The sequence below is a fragment of the Loxodonta africana genome, chromosome 10 (assembly GCF_030014295.1).
Source record: "Loxodonta africana isolate mLoxAfr1 chromosome 10, mLoxAfr1.hap2, whole genome shotgun sequence".
Taxonomy (NCBI): domain Eukaryota; kingdom Metazoa; phylum Chordata; class Mammalia; order Proboscidea; family Elephantidae; genus Loxodonta; species Loxodonta africana.
In genome coordinates, this window is record NC_087351.1 from 81,275,614 (window position 1) to 81,298,150 (window position 22,537).

Below are 22,537 nucleotides of genomic sequence, written 5' to 3' on the forward strand. Positions count from 1 at the left end.
ATGCTTCCTTAACTTTTAGTGTTTTCTTAAGCTTATTTTTGCTTCCAAAGAGATTAAACCTAGATCAGTTAATATATAAAGTTACTTTTATCTCTTAAAATATAAGGATCCTAGCTAAACATTGTTTCTTTTATAAGCAACATTTGTCTGTGGGAAATGCTGAGAAAGTGCTTTGTGCTGCCAGAATTTTATTATATTGGTAAGTACTACTTCAGGCCTGGTGATCTGCTTCCAAAAGGTCACAGCCTTGGAAACCTATGGACCCGTTCTACTCTGCACACGTGGGGTTGCCATGAGTTGGAATTGGCTTGACAGCAACTAACAACAACTTATTTACAGTACTGTATTTTGTTCCTCTTTTTAAAAATCCAGATCTTGAACTTTGAAAACAGTATGCTAAGTTAAATAAGCCAGACACAAAAGTACAAATATTATATGATTCCACTTCCATGTAATATCTGAAATAGGCAAATGTATAGAGACACGACGCAGATTGAAGTTTACCAGCGGGTGGGGGCAGGGGTAATGGGGAGTGATTGCTTAATGGGTACAGGGTTTCTGCATGGGGTGATGGAAACACATAGTGGTGATGGTGGTACAACACTGTGAATGAAATTAATGGTATGGAATTGTACACATAAAAATAGTTAAAATTGGCAAATTTTATGTTACATATATTTTACCACAATAAAATAAAAAAAATCTGGATCTTAAAGCAGTGGTGATAAGTAAATGAGTTGGGTTGGCTAGCAAGTGCATTAGAGTCTGGATAAAAAAAAAAAAAAAGTTCATCATTTGGTGTATTGCTCCTTATCCTTTTTTCCCCCCTTAGCTTTTTATAACCAGTATGTTTAGTATGACTGCCAATGTGTGTCCCAGAGCAACTCTGTGTCAGCTGGTCACTATTTCTGGATGGCTCACATTTCAGGCTATGGAGGTTGGGCCTTGGTAGCCTTTGCCTATGTTGCTGGTTCACAGAGTCCATCGAATTTGTTAGCGTAGACTCATCCCTATATTTGAACACAAAATTTGGTCACATTCTCCCTTTGGGAAGATAAGGATGTGCCTCTTAGACACTTGCTGCTGTGCTAGATGTAAACTGTGGCTGTCTTCCTCTGTTGCAGGTGAATTTGGAAGGCAGAGTCAGTCCTCTGTCACTCCTACAGATGGCCTCTCCAAGTGGCCTCTGTGTTTTGCTTCGCTTGCCCAAGCTGATCCGTGGAGGAAAAACACTACCAAGAACATTACTGGACATCTTGGCAGATGGCAACATTTTAAAAGTTGGAGTGGGATGTTCAGAAGATGCCAGCAAGCTCCTAGAGGATTATGGCCTCGTTGTTAAGGGATATCTGGACCTCCGATACCTAGCCATGAGGCAGAGGTGTGGTGTGTATGCGTGCTGGGATATCTGTAGCAATGGGGCAAATGTTTTAGCAAGATTTGTAGATTCCTGGAAATCACTAATGAAATATCTGAAATTATTTGGAAGCCAGGAGGTTTCTCAGATGCATATTGACTTTGTGAGGAAATATTCCATCTTCTGAGAAAACTTCAGTTATCTAGAACTGATCTTTTTAGATGGAATATTAATAAGGTATCTCTGTAGGCTGTAGGTTATAGACAGTCTGAATTGGGGCTGCAGGTGGGGTTTTTTGACCTATATAATGTCTTTGAAATTTTTATTTTAAATACAGTATATTTAATATAAAGTCCATATTTATGACTTTTCTACACTGTAATGCAACAAGTTTAACATATTGTGCAAAGAACTTAGCACTGTTAGCTACTAGATGTTTGCCATGATGAGTAGTTGTTACTTTCAGCTGACTTTCGGGAGGAGCAAAATATTTTCTGGTAATGCTGTCGTCTTCATACTCGTTACTTTTATTATCTGTTAATCAAACATTATTTATTATGGAAATTGTTCATAATTTTGAAGTTTTTTCTAGTGAAATTTTGAAGTGGCAAAGTTAGCACTTTGTTTTAATTCATCTTCAAGAGATGTGAAACCTTCCCAAATAGGACATTAAAAATAAAAAGACTAATGACCTAAACGGAATTAAATAACTGGAAATTAAATATTGTTTTCTGGGGGGGGGTGGGGGGATGGGGTGTGGTGGTATATCCAGGCTTAGAAAACTACACAGCTGTTACAAAGAATGAAATAAGTGCATTTGTAGTTACTGTCATGAAAGGACCATGATACATTAAGTGAATCAAGCAAGTTGCAGAACAACAATAAAATACCAGAAAATTATATCCACTCCTCTATCTAACCACCTGTTTATTTATTTGTGCATAGAAATAGTCTGGAAGGGCCACAATGTACTGTTAAGAGCAGTTGATCCCACGGAATGGAAGTGCAGGGCAAAGGACTTTGATTTTTCATCCATTGTGCTCTCTATTGTTTCAAATTTTAATAGCATATTCATTATTTTTCTAATTTTTAATAAAGCAAAAGGAAGTTTTAAGTGCTCCATAAATCCTCAATTTCCATTTATATAGGACCTCGTATACTTTAGAGGCCTGGTGGTGCAGTGGTTAAGCATTCAGCTGCCAACCAAAAGGCTGATCCATGGAGAAAGAAGAGGCAGTCAGCTTCCTTAAAGATTACAGCCTGGGAATCCGCATGGGGCAGCTCTGCTCTGTCCTATAGGGTGCTGTGAGCTGGAATCAACTCACAGGTTATATATTTTACCTAAGTTTGTCTGGACCTCTTTGTACTTCTTAGTTAGTGCTGCCTTTTGAAGGTGATGAGATCTGTCGGTTTACTGCTCGCTTTGTAAGGGAAGACTTTCTTTTCTTCATCGCTGTAATGACTTCATTGCCCGCAGTACCTGAGGGAATGCTGCATTTTGTAACACTGATGTGAACCTCCAACTCCAAGCCTCCTGCTCTGAAACTGGTAGCCTCTCACTTGGTGACCAGAAGGCAGCTTCGCTTTTGAAGTCTGATGTGTTCTTAATTGCACACTTATCTCCTGGTAGAAGTCTCTGATCCTTGGATTAATGAATTTTTTTTTTTTACTACCCTGACGGTGTTTTAATCAGTAAAGTTTTTGAAGAGCAGACCAACCAACCAACCAGCTGCCACTGAGTCTGTTCTGACTCGTGGCGAGCCTGTGCGTGTCCGACTGAGTCTGTTCCGACTCGTGGCGAGCCTGTGCGTGTCCGACTGAGTCTGTTCCGACTCGTGGCGAGCCTGTGCGTGTCCGACTGAGTCTGTTCCGACTCGTGGCGAGCCTGTGCGTGTCCGACTGAGTCTGTTCCGACTCGTGGCGAGCCTGTGCGTGTCCGACTGAGTCTGTTCCGACTCGTGGCGAGCCTGTGCGTGTCCGACTGAGTCTGTTCCGACTCGTGGCGAGCCTGTGCGTGTCCGACTGAGTCTGTTCCGACTCGTGGCGAGCCTGTGCGTGTCCGACTGAGTCTGTTCCGACTCGTGGCGAGCCTGTGCGTGTCCGACTGAGTCTGTTCCGACTCGTGGCGAGCCTGTGCGTGTCCGACTGAGTCTGTTCCGACTCGTGGCGAGCCTGTGCGTGTCCGACTGAGTCTGTTCCGACTCGTGGCGAGCCTGTGCGTGTCCGACTGAGTCTGTTCCGACTCGTGGCGAGCCTGTGCGTGTCCGACTGAGTCTGTTCCGACTCGTGGCGAGCCTGTGCGTGTCCGACTGAGTCTGTTCCGACTCGTGGCGAGCCTGTGCGTGTCCGACTGAGTCTGTTCCGACTCGTGGCGAGCCTGTGCGTGTCCGACTGAGTCTGTTCCGACTCGTGGCGAGCCTGTGCGTGTCCGACTGAGTCTGTTCCGACTCGTGGCGAGCCTGTGCGTGTCCGACTGAGTCTGTTCCGACTCGTGGCGAGCCTGTGCGTGTCCGACTGAGTCTGTTCCGACTCGTGGCGAGCCTGTGCGTGTCCGACTGAGTCTGTTCCGACTCGTGGCGAGCCTGTGCGTGTCCGACTGAGTCTGTTCCGACTCGTGGCGAGCCTGTGCGTGTCCGACTGAGTCTGTTCCGACTCGTGGCGAGCCTGTGCGTGTCCGACTGAGTCTGTTCCGACTCGTGGCGAGCCTGTGCGTGTCCGACTGAGTCTGTTCCGACTCGTGGCGAGCCTGTGCGTGTCCGACTGAGTCTGTTCCGACTCGTGGCGAGCCTGTGCGTGTCCGACTGAGTCTGTTCCGACTCGTGGCGAGCCTGTGCGTGTCCGACTGAGTCTGTTCCGACTCGTGGCGAGCCTGTGCGTGTCCGACTGAGTCTGTTCCGACTCGTGGCGAGCCTGTGCGTGTCCGACTGAGTCTGTTCCGACTCGTGGCGAGCCTGTGCGTGTCCGACTGAGTCTGTTCCGACTCGTGGCGAGCCTGTGCGTGTCCGACTGAGTCTGTTCCGACTCGTGGCGAGCCTGTGCGTGTCCGACTGAGTCTGTTCCGACTCGTGGCGAGCCTGTGCGTGTCCGACTGAGTCTGTTCCGACTCGTGGCGAGCCTGTGCGTGTCCGACTGAGTCTGTTCCGACTCGTGGCGAGCCTGTGCGTGTCCGACTGAGTCTGTTCCGACTCGTGGCGAGCCTGTGCGTGTCCGACTGAGTCTGTTCCGACTCGTGGCGAGCCTGTGCGTGTCCGACTGAGTCTGTTCCGACTCGTGGCGAGCCTGTGCGTGTCCGACTGAGTCTGTTCCGACTCGTGGCGAGCCTGTGCGTGTCCGACTGAGTCTGTTCCGACTCGTGGCGAGCCTGTGCGTGTCCGACTGAGTCTGTTCCGACTCGTGGCGAGCCTGTGCGTGTCCGACTGAGTCTGTTCCGACTCGTGGCGAGCCTGTGCGTGTCCGACTGAGTCTGTTCCGACTCGTGGCGAGCCTGTGCGTGTCCGACTGAGTCTGTTCCGACTCGTGGCGAGCCTGTGCGTGTCCGACTGAGTCTGTTCCGACTCGTGGCGAGCCTGTGCGTGTCCGACTGAGTCTGTTCCGACTCGTGGCGAGCCTGTGCGTGTCCGACTGAGTCTGTTCCGACTCGTGGCGAGCCTGTGCGTGTCCGACTGAGTCTGTTCCGACTCGTGGCGAGCCTGTGCGTGTCCGACTGAGTCTGTTCCGACTCGTGGCGAGCCTGTGTGTGTCCGACTGAGTCTGTTCCGACTCGTGGCGAGCCTGTGTGTGTCCGAGTGGAAGTGTGCTACATAGGGTTTTCAGTGGCTGATTCTTCAGAAGTATATCACCAGGCCTTTCTTCTGAGGCCCCTCTGGGTGAATTCAAACTTCTAGCCTTTTGGTTAACAGTTAAGCACGTTAATCTTTTATTCCACCCAGGGACTCCCAAAGAGCAGAAAGAATAGGTTATTTGGCTGTATTGTTCCTTCGCCCCTTAAAGAACACAGCCTTATTACTTTTCAAATTTGAAAAGTAATATACAAACACTACCAGATGCAAATATAGAGAAACGTAAAGAACTTAAGTCTTAGTTATCTAGTGCAGCTGTAACAGAAATACTGGCAGTGGATGGCTTTAACAAACAAATTTATTTTCTCACAGTTTAGGAGGCTAGAAGTCCGAATTCAGAACGCTAGCTCGAGGGAAAGGCTTTCTCTCTCTGTTGGCTTTAGAGGAAGGTCCTCGTCTCTACAACTTGTGGTTCCTGGTTCTTTGGAGAGATCCATGTGTCTTGTTATCTATCTTATCCTATCTCTCCTTCCTGGTTTACTTGTTTCATCTCTTTTGTATATCAAAAGAGATTAACTCAAAACACATCCTGCACTAATCCTGCCTTATTAACATAATAAAGACAGCCCATTCCCAGATGGGATTATAACCATAAGCATAGAGGTTAGGATTTACAATGCATATTTTTGGGGGACACAATTCAACCCATAACATTCCATTCTTTAGCCCCCCAAAATTCATATCCTTCCCACATGCAAAACACGTTCACCCCATCACATAATCCCAACAGTCTTAAATCAACTCCAAGTCTAAAATATCATCTTCTGCAGCATCTAAATCAAATATGGGTAAGACTTTAGGCATATTCTATCCTGGGGTAAAAAATTGCTTTTCATCTGTGAACCTGTGAAATCTAGACTACAAATTATCTGTTTCCAAAGTACAATGGTGAAACAGGCACAAGGTAGGTATTTCCATTACAAATGGGAGAAATTGGAGGGAAAGAAAGGATTATAGGTACCAAGCAAGTCCCAAACCTAGCAGAACAATTTAAATTAGTTTTCAAGTCTTGAAAATAATCCCCTCTTTTCTCAGACCATCTAGGCAATGGCCCTGCTATGCTCTCTAGGTTCTGGGTGGATACCCCTTGGCCCTGGGTTTTAGCTCTGCCATCCAGGCCCACTGGGACAACAACTCTGCTCCCTTGGCTTTAGGTGGCCCCATTCTCCTAGTCCATCTGAGTGGCAACCCTGCTCCCTTAGCCCTAGAAGGCCCCATTCTTCTGCCTCTTGGGCATGGCTGCCTCACCCCCTCAGCTTTGGATGGCAGCCCCGTCGCCCTATACACCTGAATGGCAGCCCCACAGTACAGAACCCAATTGGTGAAGATCCAACTCCTTGAAGCCTAGGAGGCTGTGGCCCCACCCTTTGGGATTCAGGAGACCATGGTCCCACCCTTTGAAACCTAGAAGGCTCTGCTTCTTGTGCTCCTTCCAACAGTTCTGCTGATATCTGTGCTGCTCCAGGGATGATCCTTTCCTTTTCATGGAGGCCCATAGATGTAGCTCCTTTGGCCTGTTTCCTGCCTGTACAATTTCAAGAGGCAGACAGCGTTCTTTCCTTTTGTTATTTCTCTGTCCCTTCAGTCTAAGCTGTTGAGTTTTCCACTGTGGTAGTTGGTTAGATCCATGAGTCATAGGCTTAATTTTTTAAACAAAAGATAGGGTAACCACATCTTTGATGAATATTCTAGGACACATGCGCTTAGTTTGTACAACAAAATTTTCCAAATCTTTAAGTTCTGTTTTCATTTTGCACAGTTCATCTCTAAGTCCATCTCTTACCTCTCATGTTTTCCTGTAAGTGGCAAGGAGAAACCACACAGCCCTCTTACTTTGAAATCTCAGCCAGATATCCAGGTTCATCACTTACAAGTTCTACCTTCCACGAAACATTTAAACATAATTCAGGCAAGTTCTTTGCCACTGCATAAAAAGCATCACGCTTCCTCCATCGTCCATCACATGTTCTTCATTTTCTTTTAAAGCTTCACAAGAAGCACATTTAACATCTACATTTCTAGCAACATCCTGTTGCTGGTGCCATGTGTATTTTTTTAAGACAATAGAGACTTTCTCTATTGCTCTCCTCACTTCCTTCTGAGCCCTCACCAGAATTGCCTTTGGTGTCCATAATTCTACCAACAATCTCTTCAAGGCAATCTAAGCTTTTACGATTAGGCACCTTAAAACTCTTCCAGCCTCTACCCATTACCCAATTCCAAAACTGCTTCCACTGCTTCCACATTTTAGGAATCTGTTAGAGCAGCACTCCACTCTTTGGGTACCAAATTCTGTCTTAGTTATCTAGTGCTGTTATAAGAGAAATACCACAAGTGGATGGCATTAACAAACATTAATTTATTTTCTCACAGTTAAAGAAGCTGAAAGTCTGAATTCAGGGTTCTGCCTTGAGGGAAAGGCTTTCTTTTGGCCCTGGAGAAAGATCCTTGTCTCTTCAGCTTCTGGTTCCTGGTTTCTTGGAGAGCTCCATGTGTCTTTTTATCGGACCTTACCCCATCTCTCCTCCCTAACTTTCTTGTTTAATGTCCTTTATATCTCAAAAAATGATTAATTCAAAACACACCCTATGCTAATCCTACCTCATTAACATAACAAAGCCCAGTCCTAAATGAGATTATAATCATGGGCATAGAAGTTAGGATTTACAACACATTTTTGGGGGGGCACAATTCAATCCATAAGAACATGTAAAATCACCCAAAATCCTACACTCAGAGGTAACATCACTGTTAACATTTGATTAATATCTTTTCTTTTGTCTTTTATGCTTCCTCTCTCACACACCTGGAATCACATACACACACTTTATATGAATATATGTACTTATGTAAATGGTCCCATAGTATATATTTCCTTTCACAATCTTTTTTTACTTAATATGTTATGGACATCTTTTCACATCCATAAATATAGATCCACATTCCTATCTTAAATAAACTAAACCAAACCCATTGCCATCAAGTCTATTTCTGACTCATAATGACCCTATAGAACAGAGTAGAACTGCCTCATAGAGTTTCCAAAGAGTGAGTGGTGGATTTGAACTGCCAACCTTTTGTTTAGCATCTGAGCTCTTAACCACTGTACCACAGGGGCTCCCTATCTTAAATACCCATTGCTGTCAAGTTGGTTTTGACTCATAGCGACCCTAGGACAGAGTACAACTGCCCCATAGGGTTTTCAGGAAGCAGCTGATAGACTCAAACTGCTGACCTTTGGGTTAGCAGCCTGGCTCTTTAGCCACTATGGCAAATAGCATATGGAATTACATTGCATGGATATTTAACCAGTCTTCTGTTGATGGGCATTTTGGTTTTTTCCAGTTCTTTGCTACTATAAATATTGCTGCAATGAAGATTCTGTTATGTACATTTATCCTTAGAATAAATTCCTAGAAATGGAACTGTTAGAGAATTTTCCATGTTCAAAATTTTGATAACCATTTATTGTCAAATGTATTCTGTAAAGGTTGTAAAAATTTACAGCCCATGATTTTTAGATGAGAGTGCTTGATTCTTCATGTTCCATTTATTCTGTATATGGTTGATTTAAGCAATCTTTGTAACCCGATAGATGAAAAATTATATATCATTTTTCTTTTCTTTTCTTTGATTTTTAGTGAGATTGAATAGCTTTTCATCTGTTTATTGGCTATTTTTGTATCTTTTTCTGAATTGCCTGTTCATGTCCTTTGCCCATTTTTGATACACGATTTTATTCATTTCTTATAGAGACAGTTTGCTCTGTAATGGGCTTAGTCTGAAATCACTCGCTGAGACTGTTTTGAACTTTCCCCTTGACAAGTCCCTACTGCTTCGTTGCAGCAACTGGGATGCTGAGAATCTTACTGAAGACCAGGTACTTCTTATCAGAGTAGCTAAAAAAATGGAAGAGTCATTGCTTCTGAAGTGTAATTGTTTTCAGAATTCTAATCTCCAAATACAAATATTGGACTGAGATGCCTTGAAATATGCTCATTGTCTGGTGATACTCAAGATAAGTGGTCAATAATAATGTGGATGCCACTTAAATAAAAGAGTCAAAGTCTTTATTTTATATATCTATATATGCACACACACACATATATATACACATCTATATATTCGAACACTTATTATATGACAGGCATTTCAGAAAATGCAATTTTTTTGTTTTCTATAAAGTGTCTTCATTTCTAAATATTAACACACAAAGAATGATAGTGCTGTGCATGTGGACTCAACTTCTAGTGCTGCCTTCACTTGAGTAGTTTAGGAAAAAATAAGTATAAAATGTTTAGATCTTATTTTAGAAAGAAAGATTACCTCAGGATTAAATAGTTTTGGTGGCCTAGGGGAAAGCAGTGATACATTGGAAATATAGCTAAGCATGAAGTTCAAATCGATTGAGCTGCTTTTGTAACTTTGGACAAATGACTCTGTTTTTTAAATCTGTAAAATGAAGGTGTTTATTATCTCACAGATTGTGGGGTTAAATAAATCTGCCATCACTCACTCAGTCCTTAGCTCAAAGTAGGTGCTTCTAGTCTACTTTAAGGAGCAAACAAAAGCCATACTGAGTAAGGCTGGTGTTCTAGCCAGTATAGTCTTCTTTCTGAATAGTGGGTTCAGGGGTGCCAGGAGAGTGTGGTTGCCCTTACCATGCCTTAGCCGGCCCTCATTTGCCAGGACATATCTTTTTCTTTAAGCTTTGGATGCAGAGTTTAATTAATTATATTCACTCAGTACATGCTATTATACCACAATGGAGGACTGTTTTGGTTTTGCTGTTGTTGTTATTCAGCCTTGATTGCCTCTTTTTATTATTATTATTATTTTTATACACAACATAAAAATTGCCATTTTAACTATTTTCAAGTGGATAGTTCAGTGGCATTAATCACACAGTGGTGTGCAACCATCACGACTGTTTGTTTCCAGAACTTTTCATTACCCCGAGCAGAAACTCTATACCCGTTAAGCAATAACTCCCCACTCCTGCCCTGAGTCCCTGGTAACCAGTAATCTACTTTCTGCCTCTGTGTATTTGTCTATTCTATTTCATGTAAATGAGATCACATAATATTTTTTTGTGTCTGGCTTACTTAGCAGAATGTTTCCAAAGTTCATCTCTGTCGTACGTAGCATGTATCAGAACTTCATTTCTCTTTATGGCTGAATAATATCCCATTGTATGTATATACCACATTTTTTGTTTATTCATTCACCTGTTGATGGACACTTTCTTGAGTTGTTTCTACCTTTTGACTATTGTGAATAATGCTACCGTGAACATTGGTATAAAAGATGTATATTTTTAAGTTGTGAATACAAATGTGTAATTTAAAAATCCATAATGTTATAAGACTTACTATGTTGTTGTTTGTTGTTAGATGCCATGGAGCCAGCTTTGACTCATGGGAACCCTACGTACAAAAGAACAAAACACTGTCTAGTCCTGCACTATCCTCAATATCGTTGCTATGCTTGAGCCTACCTTTGCAGCCACTATGTCAGTCCATCTCATTGAGAGTCTTCCTCTCTTTCACTGACCTTCTCCTTTACCAAGCATGATGTCCTTCTCCAGGAACTTGTCCCTCCTGATAACATGTCCAAAGTACAGGAGATGAAGGCTCACCAGCCTCACTTCTAAGGAGTATTTTGGCTGTGCTTCTTCTAAGACAGATTTGTATTCTTCTGGCAGTTCATGGTATATTCAATATTCCTCAGCAACACCATAATTTAAAGGTGTCAATTCTTCTTTGGTCTTCCTTATTTATTGTCTAGCTTTCACACGTATATGAGGCAATTGAAAATACCATGGTTTGGGCCAGGTACACCTTAGTCTTCAGGGTTACATCTTTGCTTTTTGACGCTTTAAAGAAGTCTTTTGCAGCAGATTTGTCTAGTGCAATACGTTTGATTTCTTGACTGCTGCTTCCATAGGCACTGACTGTGGATCCAAGTAAAATGAAATTCTTGACAACTTCCATATTTTCTGTTTATCATGATGCTGCTTATTGGTCCAGTTGTGAGGATTTTTGTTTTCTTTATGTTGAGGTGTTATCCATACTGAAGGTTGTAGTCTTTGATCTTCATCAAGTCCTCTTCACTTTCAGCAAGCAAAGTTGTATCATCTGCATATAGCAGGTTGTTAATGAGTCTTACTCCAATCCTGATGCCACATTCTTCTTCATACAGTCCAGCTTCTGGGATCATTTGCTCAGCATACAGATTGAATAGATATGGTGAAAGGATAAAACCCTGACACACACCTTTCCTGATTTTAAACCATGCAGCATCACCTTGCTCTGTTTGAACAATTGACTCTTGGTCCATGTACATGTTCCACATGAGGACTTATAATAAGAAACACTAATTCCCTGTTTTACCTCTTTTTATTCCCAATCCTCTTCCATCTTTTCCTAGGCAACCACTTTTGTTTCTTTCTGGTAATTACCATTTCTTTCTTTTAGTAATTACCAGTATATACCTAAATTATAGCATATATTACTCTTTTGTTTTCATTCATTTGTAGATGTTACCTTCTGACTTCTTGCTGTGGGAGATCATGCTGGTGCACGATCCACCCCCAAACACAACATAATTTTTTCTATTAGATCAACATCCAGTATTTACATTGTTGTTTATAACTGAGCCACATAGTAAGCGCTAATTAAGTTTTTTCTTACACAAGTTTTCCTTTTCCCAGGAGTAATAATGTGTATTTTTGTTTGCTTAGTTTTCTGTGTACCTATTAACTGTTTCAATCCCAGACTCTTGAACGTAACTGTAGATCTTCTCTCCTTCAGACATATCAGATAATCTACTAGTTTCATTTTCCCTTGGAGCCACTCCTGCTCTAGCTCTCTGTCATCCTGCTCCTCTCAGGACTGATTGCACTCCAGGCAGCTCTTTTTTTTTATTTTTTATTAACTTTTATTAAGCTTCAAGTGAACGTTTACAAATCCAATCAGTCCGTCACATATAAGTTTACAAACATCTTACTCCGTACTCCCACTTGCTCTTCCCCTATTGAGTCAGCCCTTTCAGTCTCTCCTTTCTTGACAATTTTGCCAGCTTCCCTCTCTCTCTATCCTCCCTTGCCCCCTCCAGACAAGAGTTGCCAACACACTCTCAAGTGTCCACCTGATATAATTAGCTCACTCTTCATCAGCATCTCTCTCCCACCCGCTGACCAGTCCCTTTCATGTCTGATGAGTTGTCTTCGGGGATGGTTCCTGTCCTGTGCCGACAGAAGGTCTGGGGAGCATGGCCACCGGGATTCCTCTAGTCTCAGTCAGACTATTAAGTATGGTCTTTTTATGAGAATTTGGGGTCTGCATCCCACTGATCTCCTGTTCCTCAGGAGTTCTCTGTTGTGCTCCCTGTCAGGGCAGTCATCGATTGTGGCCGGGCACCAACTAGTTCTTCTGGTCTCAGGATGATGTAGGTCTCTGGTTCATGTGGCCCTTTCTGTCTCTTGGGCTCTTAGTTGTCGTGTGACCTTGGTGTTCTTCATTTTCCTTTGCTCCAGGTGGGTTGAGGCCAATTGATGCATCTTAGATGGCCCCTTGTTAGCATTTAAGACCCCGGATGCCACATTTCCAAGTGGGATGCAGAATGTTTTCATAATAGAATTATTTTGCCAATTGACTTAGAAGTCCCCTCAAACCATGTTCCCCCGACCCCCGCCCTTGCTCCGCTGACCTTTGAAGCATTCATTTTATCCCGGAAACTTCTTTGCTTTTGGTCCAGTCCAGTTGAGCTGACCTTCCATGTATTGAGTGTTGTCTTTCCCTTCACCCAAAGCAGTTCTTATCTACTAATTAATCAATAAAAAACCCTTTTCCTCCGTCCCTCCCTCCCCCCTTCGTAACCACAAAAGTATGTGTTCTTCTCAGTTTTTACTATTTCTCAAGATCTTATAATAGTGGTCTTATACAATATTTGTCCTTTTGCCTCTGACTAATTTCGCTCAGCATAATGCCTTCCAGGTTCCTCCATGTTATGAAATGTTTCACAGTCCAGGCAGCTCTTATCCTGGGACTTTTATTTACCATCGACTTGTGATTCCCTTAACAGTTACCGCTGAGGTGCTGCTGACTAATGGCTCTCACATATTAGGTCCTCTGTTTTCTAGTTTCCATGGCTTTTTCATTTCTTGTTTTGGTGGGGTACTTTCATAATAGCTTCCTGAGAAAGGGAGCATGGGAAGTACATTTATGACACCCTGCATGTCTGGAAAGATATTTGATCTCCTCTTTTTTTAAAAAATAACTTTTGGTGAAAGTGTACATAACTGAACATACACCTACTAAACAATTTCTACATGTACAGTCCAGTGACATTGGTTACATACTTCACATTGTGCCAACATTCTCATTATCTCTACACATTTTTGATTTACCACCATTAACTTAGATTTCCTGCTCCTTAAAGCTCTCATCTGTGCTTTAGAGTTATGGTTGTCAGTTTGATCTCATATAGATAATTCTTTAAAAGAATGCAATGCTCAAGGCAAACATTCTTTAATTAGTTGAGCTACATTGTTGTTTAGTTTAAAGACGACTTCATGGGATAATTTTGGTTCAGGGTTTAAAGATTATTTCTAGGCAATAGATTTGAGGGTTCCCTCAGTTTCAGTGGATCCAGTAAGTCTGGTTTGCATAAGAATTTGAAGTTCTGTTCTACATTTTTCCTCCCTTTTATCACTATACATCCATTGGGTCCTTGAGCAAAACGTTCGGTAATGGTAGCCAGGCACCATTCGTTTTTCCTGGTCTCATGGCAAATCTCCTTCCTTCATTGTGGTTTTGATTTGCATTTCCCTGATGACTAATGATGTTGAGCATCCTTTCTTGTGCTTATTGGCCATTTGTATATCTTCTTTGGAGAAATGTCTATTCAAATCCTTTGCCCTTTTTTAAATTGGGTTGCTTGTCGGCATCGACTCGATGGCAACGAATTTTAACGGGTTTGTCTTTTTATTGTTGTAAAAGTTCTTTATATATTCTGAATACAGATTCCTTTCCAGGTATGATTTACAAATATTTTCTCCCATTCTCTGTGTTGTCTTTTCACTTTCTTGATGGTATCGTTTAAAGCATGAAAGGTTTTAATTTTGATGAAGTCAATTGTTTTTCCTTTTATCACTTACGCCTTTGGTGTCATATCCAAGAAATCATTGCCTAATCCAAAGTCATGGAGATTTACTTCTGTGTTTTCTTCTAAGTTTTATGGCTTTAGCTCTTACATTTAGGTCTGTCATCCATTTTGAGCTAATTTTTGTGTGTGATATGAAGGTATCCAGCTTTATTCTTCTGCATGTAGGCATCCAGTTATCCCAGCATCATTTGTTGAAAGTGCCTTGGTTTATTTATCATTTGAAAATGATGTGTTAAAAAGCACTTTGAACTCTTCACATTCAAGCACACTCTTTTCCTGTGGAAGATAATTTTCTGACAGATACGTGAACTGCTGGGTGGAAGATGTTATCCAAACTTGTTTCATTCTGTTGCATATAGTTTTTAAAAAGGAGAAAAAAAAACCTGCATTATATAATAATGAATATGATTATGATGTTGATGTAGTATTAAAAGCACAAAAAATTCTTACTAATAGAATTATTTACCAGACTTGGTTTTTAAAGGTAAACTAAAGGAACTCTAAAGTCTTTAAACCCTTTGTTAGGAAAAGCTATTGATCTTAGTTTGGACTACTTTTATTTAGGACCAGCTGCCCATTCCCAGTTGCTTGGGAGAATGACTTACCATTAATAAATAAAGCCCAAGAATGGGCCTGTGTGATTTTTGATTTGACACTCATATTTGAAGCCTGTTTTCAACATGTATGGCAGCTTGTTTCTGATTGACAGTCACACGGGCCTGTTAATGAATCATGGTTTCAGCTATTCTAGGGGCTGGGTGCCCCCAAAGGGAATTTCATTTAGTCATTGTCAGATCTTCGTAAACCAACACCCACCACCACCCTCCCCCCCACCCCCCCCAAAAAAAAGAAAACGTGAGAAAAATCTGTTCTGCTGAATTGGTAACAAACCGAAAGAAACCTGACTGGTTTATATACATAAGGGTTTTTGAGCATTTAGATTAAGACATTTTAGCTATTTTAGTTAAAAACATACACAGGGAACATGAAAGTTCATTATACTATTCTAAAATATATTCAAAAATACTTCTGAATAGTTTGAAATTTTTCAAAATAAAAAGTTTTTTTAAAATACTTGGTGCCTAGGTTATTCATGCATTTCGAGTTAGGATCCTGAAAGTTCTCTATGTCTTTGTGATTGACTTTGATGCTGTTCTCTCAGGCTTGCCTCCCAGATTCCACTGATCTCTGACTTTTCTCTTCAGGTAATTTATGCTGCCAGGGATGCCCAGATTTCAGTGGCTCTCTTTCTCCATCTTCTTGGATACCCTTTCTCTAGGAATTCAACTCTAGAAGGAAACAGTGGCTACACTGGCTGGAGGAAAGTCTTGGAGAAATGTCAGGATGTGGTAGACATCCCATTCAGAAGCAAAGGAATTATCAGATTGGGAGAAGACGTTAATAGGGAAGCAACAGAATCTCAGCAGAAATCAAGAAATAAGAAGTCTAAGATGGATGGAACGGTGCCAGGCAGCCACCAAGGGAGAGACCCCAGAAAACATAAAAGAAAACCCCTGGGAGTGGGTTATTCTGCCAGGTAACCGAGTTGTTCCCTGTCTAGTTAGACGTTGCTCCAGCAAAAGGCGTGATGTCTCACCTTAGGTCTCCAGGGTTTCGTTTTACTTTTCCTTTTCTTCAGTGACATTTGTAGCAATTTTTTAAAATTTATTTTTGTGTTTTTCTCCTTTTTCCTTTTCTTATATATATATATTTTTTGGCCAGTTGGAAGTGGAAATAAGAACTTTGTCCAGCTTTGTGACGGACCTGATGTGATCTTAGATCTGTAACTTCTCCAACTATAAATGAGGGGATAGTAATTCTTCCTTGCTTGTTCAGGATAAGTGTGAAAGGAATAGCATGAGGTGCCTCATACTTTTCAGGAGAAATGCATCATCTGATTCCTTGTCCATTTGCTCTTTGATCATTCCAAGTGGTATCCAGTATGAAGCCAGTGTTACTCACTAACCAATGAGAGAGAATTTTCCTGCACAACTTATCTGCACAACAGAAAGATGACCAACCAGTACTTGAAGTGGAAGCTTGGTCCCTGTAGCAAGCAAAGTGCCTTTAGGAATTGGATAATTAAAGCAACTGTTGCCTATGAGCCGGAAATAAGTCCACATGGCCCTCATTACCCTATTTTCTCGAAAATAACATGTGCCTTCTACTTTTGTTTGTCAACCGCTCCCTTCCCCCCTACCCCCATGAGGTATTTCCTTAACTGCACTGTGCTATTTTTTTTTTTACTGCAACAGGGAGTGGTTGGCAAATAAACATAGAAGGCATGCATTATATGCATAAAAACACAGTACCTTAGTTTGAACTTCTTTAATTTAAATTTACTTTGTTTAATCTGACGATTATCAGACAGTTTTCTTGTTGCTCTCTTCCTGTTTTCTTTCTCGGCAGAACTATGTAAACACCACTCAGCCCACTCCTAATATCCCAATCCATAAATGTAAAAAGCTAGAGGCATAAAGTATCTGATTGACTTTTAGTTCTCTTTCCTAGCCCAGTGCGGATGGAAGACCAGATGTTGTTTCTTGCCCTATGTTTCCCCGCCACCCCATAATGGCTATGTTTGGTCTTAGTGCGGAGAATAGTTTGGGTTACCCAGAAGAAAGCAAGGGAAGGCAAATGATACCTTAACAAATAGCTTTCAGTTTGAGATTTATTTCTCCCTTCCCTGCAGAAAGTCACCCCTCTATGATAACTGCTTTCTCCACGCTCCCGATGGACAGCCCCTCTGCACTTGTGATCGGAGAAAAGCCCAGTGGTACCTGGACAAAGGCATTGGAGGTTTGAGATTCAGCTGTCATATTTCATCTATAATTAGGTGCCTGTGCATGCTGGCAGGGCAGGGGAGTGAGATAAGGGAGAGGGTGGATAGAAGAAAGCAGAAAGACCTTGAGGCACATGGGACTGGGTTATTCCAAACTGAGAAATAGTGATCTCTGCCAGGACAGAGTCTGGAGCAGAGCACAATCAAGGTTGTACTTACCTGCGGGAAGAGGTGGGCAGTCAAACACTAAAGCTTCATCTTTTCTCTAAGTGCTGGTGAGTGAAGAGCCTTTTGTGGTCAAGCTTCAGTTTGAACCTGCAGGAAGACCTGAATCCCCAGGGGACTATTACTTGATGGTTAAAGAGAACCTGTGTGTGGTGTGTGGCAAGAGAGACTCCTACATCCGGTGAGTGTGGTGTTGGGCTGCCCTAATCCTCTGCCTCAGATGGAAAGTGGTTTTGTAGCTACAGGCAGGCCCCTCAGGGACCTTGGCTTGAGTTTGCCCACCTTGGCTGAGAGGCTTATCCCTAGACAGCATCTTGGTCTCCCTGATTGCATAGACACTTAGCCTGGCCTTGCCATAGTAGCGCCTGCTCCTCCTGAGCCCAGTTTTTAGTTTCTGGAACACACTTCAATTCTTAGTAACAGTCGGCTATGGAGAGAATAGTACCGTTTTGCTCATGAAGGGTCAGAGACCAGTTCTTTCAGAAGCTCTGTCCTCTCTGTGTCCTTATAATCCTCCCTTGAGTGGCTTAGCATGCTTTCTGAGCCTAGGTACCATCCATGGAGTTATCTAGATGACCTGAAGGCATTGGGGAGGAACACTTTAATGTCAGGGTCCCTTCCCTGGAAGGTGAGTAGGCCCACTGGGCCTGGGTACCCAGAGACTTGTACTTTCTTGGCTTCTGTTCAGTATCCTCCTCTCACCCCCTGCAAAGGGAGACAAGTAGTTGTCGCTGCAAAAGTTTTTCCTGAGAGCTTGGTTCTCCTTAGAAAATAATGATGGACCTTGGTGAACCAGGGAAATGATCTCAGGGTAGGGGATTCCTCAGATGACGGTCCAGAATTTCAGGAGTAGAGGTTACCCACTACATGCTTCGAGAGGGTTGTTTCCTAGAAAAGACCATTAGAATATCTTTTCATTTCTATGATACTTTTCCTTCTTGGGGCACAGCCACCTTCTCAAAGGTTGTTGACCTCTCCCCACTCCTGGCCCCCCATTTGAAGCCTGACAGCAGGTGGTCTGCACTTATTTCAAGTAGAGAGGAACCTAAAGCACAGGTAGGTAAGTGGGCCAAGAGTGGAGCAGGTAGTACTGCCTTTATGTAATCTCTGTCAGGTTGTGGCACCCAAGGCTTCTGTCATGTTTAGGCCCAGATTAGAATCCCAGGATCCTGCTTCCTCGCTCTGCTGTGTGTGTGTTTTCTGTGATATACCTTATGTTAATGAACACCACCTTTGGGGCTGGCTTGTTCCAGAAAGAATGTGATCCCACATGAGTACCGGAAGCACTTCCCCATTGAGATGAAGGACCATAACTCCCATGATGTACTGCTGCTCTGCACCTCCTGCCATGCCATCTCCAACTACTATGACAACCATTTGAAGCAGCAGCTGGCCAAGGAGTACCGGGCCCCCATTGGCTCTGAGGAGGGCTTGCGCCTGCTGGAAGATCCTGAGCGCCGGCAGGTGCGCTCTGGAGCCAGGGCCCTGCTCAATGCAGAGAGCCTGCCTGCTCATCGAAAGGAGGAGCTGCTGCAAGCACTCAGAGAGTTTTATAACACAGACACAGTCACAGATGAGATGCTTCAAGAGGCTGCCAGCCTGGAGACCAGGTATAGCTTATTCCAGTTGTGGTCAGAGAAGGCATATGGGGGGTAACCCATTGACATTAACTCTGCCTACTTAGTGAAAATGCTTGGCAGCAAGGGGGCGTCCGCCACTTAGGTGCAGTGCATTGCCTGATACCATGTTTGCTTTCCGTAAGAGACTTCTCTTTCATGCGGCATCAACCCTTGACCCTTTAGGGTCATGTACTTATGTCCAGTCATTTATTTACTTGATTAACATTAGAGTTCAAATGCAGTGGAGTTGTATGCAGAGGTAAATTCCTAACGTCAGCACATAAGATGAAAACAAGAAATACCTTCACATCTCTGAAATTGTTGGTGAAGTATTATATGTGGTTTTGTGTCTCCGACCTTATGTGGGTCTGTAGGACTTGAGACCAGTGGATTCATGCTTCCTATCTCCCATGCACTCCAGGGTGTTCATCCACCGAGTGGAATGTTAGGCAGACTTGCTGTTACCCTTTACATTTCTTTTCTCTTTCTTTCTCCCTGCGTCCCTTTGAGTTCAGAGTTGAATTCATGTGATGTAATTCATAAGTTTCTAAGTGAGAAGTTTATGGCCCTGAGAAACGATCAGGCACATGGATCAGATGATAAGAACACTACACTACTGGGTGTAGTTTTGCTTCCTAACTGTTACATTTTTCAGCAGTACTAGGGATTGAAATAATTTAACTGGTAATTTCACCAAACCTGGATGGTGATGCTTATTGCCTATAGTGTTTTTTTTTTTAATCAATTAAAAAAAAAAAAACCTTTAATTATAGCAGCAAATATTTATTGAGTAAATATGTATAGATATACTGTATCTTGTAGCACTAAACTAATAAGTTTTGTATAAATTGCCTTAATCATTTCTTATCACAACCTTCTGAAGTAGGATTTAGATTTCTAATAGCTACTAATATTATATCTTGCATTTAAAAAATTTCCCTTATTAAAAAATTATTGAATTTTATCCCCATAGCTAATTTGTGAGGTTTTAGAATAGATGTTATTTTTCAAGTTTTATATTTAGATATCCTGAGGTTAAATAACTTGTCAAGATCATATTAAAAATTAGTGAGACCGTCTTCTTTGACCAATTTCCAAATGTATTTCTTAAAACAGCCAAACTTCCTATCTCAGCCATAGACCTTTTTTAACAAATTCGTCTTGCTGACTTAGATAGATGAATGCTGGGCTTGGATATCTAGGACGGAGAACAGCTCTGTGGGGAAAGATAGGCAAGTTAGTGGGAAACTTGTGAGGTAAGTAATAGCATTTCTGCAGATACCTAGAGGGCACTAACATTGCTGGAGTAGTAGGTCTTAGAAGGGAGGATTGAGAGTGAGGCGTGGATGCCAGAGTCCGTGGGCAGGGTGCTTCCTTGAGAAAGGGAATCTTTATTCTCAGGAGGTGAAAGCACTTTCACATAGTATAAGAGCAGATTTTAAGGCCTTTGCTCAGTTGGGAAGGAGGCAGGGCTTCATCTTCCCGTTAAACAGCATTAGCTACACAACTGAGCAACCACGGTAGCATTTCATTGTGACTGAGACACTTAGATGTGTTTGGCAAACCAAATCATGGATGTGGTTTGGCATTCTTTTTGTGAGAAAGAAGGCTGTACAGAAATGTACCACCTTGCAGTTTACGTTGAGGTAGTATACCGTGTTATGGAAAACTGGGAACATGTGGGCTGATTTAACAGTCTCATATAAATACTGAGTATGGTTCAGAATAAATAGCTGGAAAAAAGGGTGAGCTGGTAACTGAGTTACCCATTTCAGACAGCCCTGGAGCTCACCGACTGTAAGCCAGACAGTAGGGCCCATCCCAGAAGGAGAGCTGAGAACCCCCAAATGCCTTCAGCTGGATTGTGTGTGATATGATCAAACTATTAAAAAAAAAAAAAAGATGTAGGAGAGAGGATGTTTTGGAAATGTTAAAATAACCAGCTCTTTAAGGGTCTGACAACCTCCCACATACCCTGGTGGAAGCCCCATGGCCGACGACAAACATTTGGAGCTGTCTGGGAATCCATCCTATACTTGTTTTCCTCAGACCCTTTGTGCTTTGTGCCTTGGCAGGATTTCCAATGAAAACTACGTTCCCCATGGGCTGAAGGTGGTGCAGTGCCACTCCCAGGGCGGGTTGCGCTCCCTCATGCAGCTGGAGAGCCGCTGGCGTCAGCACTTCCTGGACACCATGCAGCCAAGGCACCTGCCCCAGCAGTGGTCAGTGGACCACAACCATCAGAAGCTGCTCCGGAAATACGGGGAGGACCTGCTTATCAAGCTGTCGTGATAGCTGCTTCCTTCCCAGGTTAGGACAGGTGGGAAGCCAGGCCCAAGGTTGAGAAATCACCTCTTCCATTTTAATATGTCATTAATTGTCAAAGCCTCAGTGACGCAACTCAGAACTAACCCATAATAGCCCCAAGATGCTTCTGGTGGAGCAAGCGTTCTATTTAGGAGAACTTACAGACTTGAATTTTAATTGGGCAGGGTCAGTTTTCTTTTTCCTCCCTCTTATTTTTGTGGACAAGGAAGGCTTTGGCCTTATGTTTGCTGTCCCTCTTTTGCTTTCCCTGAGCAGAGGGAAAATGAAAGATTCTCCTTAAAGTGACTTGTCAGGACTCCCAGGTTGTTAATATATTTCTTCCTTGCCTGGCATGGGGCTGTCACATCTAAATGATCAATCCCATCAGGTCGGGAGGGGACAAAAATTTCTTCCAGAGGTTAGAGAAGTGAATGAGGGGTCATATTCATTTTCCCAGTTTAACCTCATAATTTCTTCAACTGGTGGCTGTCCCAGAGCTCACCTGCTTGGGACCCATTCCATCTGGGTCCTTCAGTTCATTTTATATACTTGAAAATGTTCCCCTTTACATGTCCAAGGACCAAAGCAGCAGCTTCCTGCTGTATGCTTCCCCCCAACACTGCAGGAAATCCTTCTCTGGAAATAAGTCTTCAACCTGGGTATGACAGAGAGAAGCACCATTTTCCAGTAGAACTTTGATCATTTGCTTTGCTTTTCCCTTCATGCTTTTCATTGTCTGCTTGTTTCAGCCCCCCTGCCCACAAGGTTTTAGCTTAATCTCCTTCTGAGAGGAAGATTATCTTTTTTTTCAGAATCAGTATCAAGTCCCTTGAGTGTTCTGTGTTCCATCAGATTTGTGATACTGACCTCTTTTAACCACTTAATTCACCCCCAGAGTCATTTGGTCAGGTTGCACCGTGAGGACTTCTCTATCAAATTTGAAGCCTGGGACGCCAAGATCCAAAACAATTTGATGCTAATTAACATGTTTAGATGTTCAAAATGATAGTGTTTCCTATTTCAGAATGTTAGGCTACTACTTTGAATATGAAACCATTTTATTAGTGATTATTAACTTTTTCTAAAGTATTAGGAAAACTTTCTTATCTTACAAGATCTTAACAAGCTTAAGAAAAGATTTTATGACCAGAATCCAACAAGAGCTCTATTTTGGAATTGTGCCTAAGTTGGCGATGCTTGTTCTAACATTGATAAATAAAACTTCTAAGCACAAGGTTCA

At 42.4% G+C, this 22,537-nt stretch overlaps 1 protein-coding gene across 2 annotated transcripts in view; it reads left to right on the forward strand.

Moving 5' to 3' along the window:
- Nucleotides 1–22,537, forward strand: part of EXD2 (exonuclease 3'-5' domain containing 2) — a 54,221-nt gene extending 31,684 nt beyond the window's left edge. Inside the window, exons 4-10 of one of the 2 annotated variants that reach the window (XM_003408731.4) lie at nucleotides 1,125–1,381; nucleotides 8,950–9,076; nucleotides 15,570–15,901; nucleotides 17,057–17,163; nucleotides 17,417–17,552; nucleotides 18,625–18,981; nucleotides 21,066–22,537. In XM_003408731.4, coding sequence (XP_003408779.1) covers nucleotides 1,125–1,381; nucleotides 8,950–9,076; nucleotides 15,570–15,901; nucleotides 17,057–17,163; nucleotides 17,417–17,552; nucleotides 18,625–18,981; nucleotides 21,066–21,282 — 1,533 coding nt within the window. In that variant the 3' untranslated portion in view covers nucleotides 21,283–22,537. The remainder of the gene's footprint in view (nucleotides 1–1,124; nucleotides 1,382–8,949; nucleotides 9,077–15,569; nucleotides 15,902–17,056; nucleotides 17,164–17,416; nucleotides 17,553–18,624; nucleotides 18,982–21,065) is intronic. The other variant, XM_010588703.3, reaches the window with a different exon arrangement.